Source organism: Lates calcarifer, linkage group LG19, assembly GCF_001640805.2.
Source record: "Lates calcarifer isolate ASB-BC8 linkage group LG19, TLL_Latcal_v3, whole genome shotgun sequence".
Lineage (NCBI taxonomy): Eukaryota > Metazoa > Chordata > Actinopteri > Centropomidae > Lates > Lates calcarifer.
In genome coordinates, this window is record NC_066851.1 from 7,310,077 (window position 1) to 7,314,087 (window position 4,011).

The 4,011-nt window shown below is 44.6% G+C and overlaps 1 protein-coding gene across 1 annotated transcript; it reads right to left on the reverse strand.

Annotated features, from left to right (window-relative positions):
* Positions 1 to 213: 213 nt before the first annotated feature.
* On the reverse strand, positions 214 to 1,332 carry olig4 (oligodendrocyte transcription factor 4). Its single transcript, XM_018697768.1, has one exon. The coding sequence runs from the start codon at positions 1,129 to 1,131 to the stop codon at positions 343 to 345; it is 789 nt and encodes a 262-aa protein (XP_018553284.1). The 5' UTR covers positions 1,132 to 1,332; the 3' UTR covers positions 214 to 342.
* Between the last annotated feature and the right edge of the window lie 2,679 nt (positions 1,333 to 4,011).

The window sequence follows — 4,011 nt, forward strand, 5'->3', positions numbered from 1 at the left end:
GGAGTTAATATTATCTTAAAATTTTAATTTAGGAAAATAGAAATTCTGCACAGTAGGACACACCAGTTCCATTTTCTGACAATCAGCACAGTTATCAGATAAATTACAGTCTTTGCTCCTCTGATAAAATCCCTTGTGCATTTAGAATATTTCTGTATAAACAAAGCTGAAGAGAAAAATTATTTTAAAAAAGTAGCAGCAGTTTGCATGGCAGAAGATATATATACAATATATACACATTGTGGCACCAGCCATCGTTTTTGCAGTTTGTTTAACAGTCTTCTGTGATTCAGTTCATTGTGTTGATTCAAGCAGCAGAGGTCAGTTCTAAGACAGCCCCACTCACTTGTTCATAGACAGGCTGTGCAGTGTGGAGGTAGTGGTGGGCAAAGGCTGGCAGAGTGAGCAGGGGCAGGGCATGCCGGGGAAGTGCCTGTAGGAGCTGGTCAGGTGGAGGGGGTCCTTCAGAAGGCCCTGGACTGGAGCGTGAAAACCCAGGAAGCTGGCGGAAGGAGGGGAGTGCGGGGCTGGGGCTGAAGAAGGAGAAGCTGAGTGATGCTGGAGAGTGGAAGACGTGCTGCCCACCAGAGAGTGCAGGGACTGGGCCAGAGGATGCAGAGGGAGGTGGGCTGTGGGGGCTGTAGTGGTGATAGCGGGGTGAGCAACAGGGTGAGCGGCAGGGTGGGCAGCGGTGCGGCTCTGCACGGCTGCACTGCCCCCGTAAACATCCCCCACTAGCTTCTTCATCTCCTCCAAAGAGCTGGACAGCATGAGGATGTAGTTGCGGGCTAACAGCAAGGTGGAGATCTTTGACAGCTTGCGGACCGAGGGGCCGTGAGCGTAGGGCATGACCTCTCTCAGGCCGTCCATCGCCTGGTTCAGATCGTGCATCCTTTTCCTCTCCCGACTGTTGACTTTGAGCCTCAGGTCCTGCATTTCTTCCTTGCTGAGCTCAGACCTGGTCTTGGTCTTACCGCCCCCGCTGCACCGCTGGCCGGCCTCGCTGTCCACTCTGTTTTCTTGGCAGTACGTCTGGAACATCTTGTTGGAGAAGAAGCTCCCTGCTGAGTCATCCACCACCAGGTCTGGGGATGAGGAGCGGCTGCAGGTGGAGCCAGCGTCAGAATCCATCTCGGTTGAAAAGGGAGAAACGGAATAAAAATGGTCCAAAAATACAACTCTAAACACTGAGAACTTGAGATGAGGGCTGAAATTCTACAGATGCTTCCTAGTTCTCAGAGCTGAAGCTTTCCAAGTTGCTTGCAGTGTTGCCACAGTCTCACTTCTCTCAGAGTTTGTGCTGTTTTGGTCTGATGATTAGGCTGTCCACAGGAGGAGTGAGTCTGTCTAAACTGTCAGCCTCTGGGCCCACTGGGGTGTATTTATACCGCCGCAACAACAAAGGAACAATAAGCCGCATAATGAGACACTTAGAGCCACAGCCAATTGCAGAAGGGACACACTTTCACCCCCCTCTTACACCTCCTTCCTGCAGCCCCCACTTCACCTTCCCACACCCACACGTAACTCCCCCAACCCTGATGAACCCTCTACACATTAACCAAAACTGGGGGATGTTAACATGTTGTGTTAAGCTGTGCACCCAGGAGTTAAACTGGACTGTGTTAAGACTTGTGAATGTTGCAAACAGTATAGATGTGAGGATAAAATTGTATAAAATGTTCAGCTTAGTTTATGACACTGAAGGTGAAGTAAAAGTGAGAGTGTGACCCCCAGATCTGCTAGAGTGAAACAGACCTCTGTTTTTACTGCCCTGCTCAGTAATACTAGATATATGATGCCTTCAAGGCCTTATTTACATATGGTATCCATGAGACACTTTGGGGAAAGGTATGAAGCACCATATGAGGTTCTTAAACATGTAAAGAGCAGCGTTAATGACAGACTAGGTACAATTCAACCAGGAGCTCAAGACAAAAGGGGTCAGATAAATTTGACTTGGCTCCCCAAACAGTCTGTGAAATCACATCACTATCAGTGGAAGGGGGTCCTTCAGTCAGGGAGGAGGTAGTTAAAAAGATACTAAAGAGTGGGCATAGCATTGTCTTCCCCTAATTCAACCGTAAAGTTACTAGCACTTTCTCAGGTTTTTTCACCGCTGATATGAAACAGGGCTGTCAGGAGCATTGGATACACTTTAAAGAAATGGGATACTTATCTCAGATTGAAACGTTTCCATTTGCAACACATAAATTCCTGCCTGGCTCGATGTTGAGCATGTATCTGCTGAGCTGATCCTGTGGCAGGATCAAGCTGACTTCTCAACATCTCTCTCTGTGTGGTGTTCTGAGGCTGGATTTCTTCGCTCAGCTCAGGAATTTCCTGCCTCCTCTTTTCTGCCAAAGCAAAGCCTCCAGTGAGGCAGTGCGAGAGGGCCAGCAGTTTGAAATATAATAATGCTCTCCTCATGTGTTACACCATCCTGGTAGCAAAAGAGATTTGCAAAAACATGGGTTTTGTGAACCTTGGCTGCAGCATCGATTCTTGCCTGAAGCACAGTAATTGCACATGCAAAGATTTATTCATTTTAGAGGCATCATGGCTAGAATGTGTTGTGTTTCATCATCTGTCAGCTCTTCTAAGAAACTGTTTGCTTTTCTCATTTTGGTGCACAGTAGGACACCCTGGTTTATATTTACCCAACACTAGTAGACGTTCTCCTCCAGCCGTGGGTGTCTTTGTATAGCTTCAGTATTGTTGCAGAAACAATCGTCTGTGTAAGTAAGTTTGGTGCAACTTGAAATTCATACGTGTTTCTGTGTATATTGTTGGTTCAAACCATTCACACAGCTCGTGCTTTATTCAACTGAGCCTGTTTACAGTTCCCTTACCAGAGATGCTGACAAGATTATCAACATCCCTCTCAATATCATTACATTTCAATACAAAAATACAAATACAAAAAAGAATCAAAACTTTCTTTATCAAGTACAATATTTCATCTCAACCTGCCAGTGGGTAAAAGTTTGAAAATCCATTTTTTAACAAAAGGCAACAAATTCTGTATTCTTCTAACCTGATTTTTCAAAATATACTATACATACATATACTCAAGTTTTAGAGCTAACACATGCATCCAGGGGCTCACAGGAATTTCAAGACCTTCCCTTATTTCTAAACAAATATAATCCAGAAAATAGCTTTTAAGGGGTAATTTTTTCAAATTTCCCCCTCTCTTTGACAGACACTCTCAAACACATGAGGGAAGAAACTGGACGGTTTATTTCCATGAAATGTGCTGCAACTGGATCAATCTCTTTTTTGCATCTTATTGTACTTTCATATATTCGCTGTTTCACTGAGTTCTCTTTTCCTATGTAAAGAAATAGTTGGCACCCTTTGTGTTGCATGAACTCAGATTTGTATTTTTACCTGTATGTGGATCACTGAACCAAGTTTATTTATCTGGACTTAGACATTGTGCACATGCTTTTCAAATGTAGAATGACATGTGCTGTGTTTTAATTTTGATGGACTTACTGAAGCTCACAATGGTCTGCAATTCGCAGCGTCCATTCTCAAAGTAAGAACTGACACACGTGGACCCACAAAAAGTGAAGAGTGAGAATCAAGAGGGCCCTCAGGACCCCCCACCACAGCGCCATCAGGGGGCCCTGCAGGGTGCTTTGGCTCAGCCAACATTCAGTGATATTATAATTGGGAAACCTTGAGAGCCAACATGGGCCATTTATTTGGAGCATATGGATTTTCCCATCGTTAGGCTCGGAGCCAACATGGCTGCTGGACTCTTCTCTGTTAATTGGGTCAGGTCCTAATTAACGTTGTTGGACACAATGGTCCAGATTTCATCCTTTTTCAGTCTTTCAGAGCTTTTAATAGCTGGCTCTCTGCTACACCTTTCACTGTGTTCTACACACTCCAAAAAGAACACGATCAATAATGTTTCTTTAATACTCTTAATAAATAATCTATAAAGTGAGAAGAGATGTGCCAAGGCTACTCATTGACTGCACATGAAGTTAGATTAGT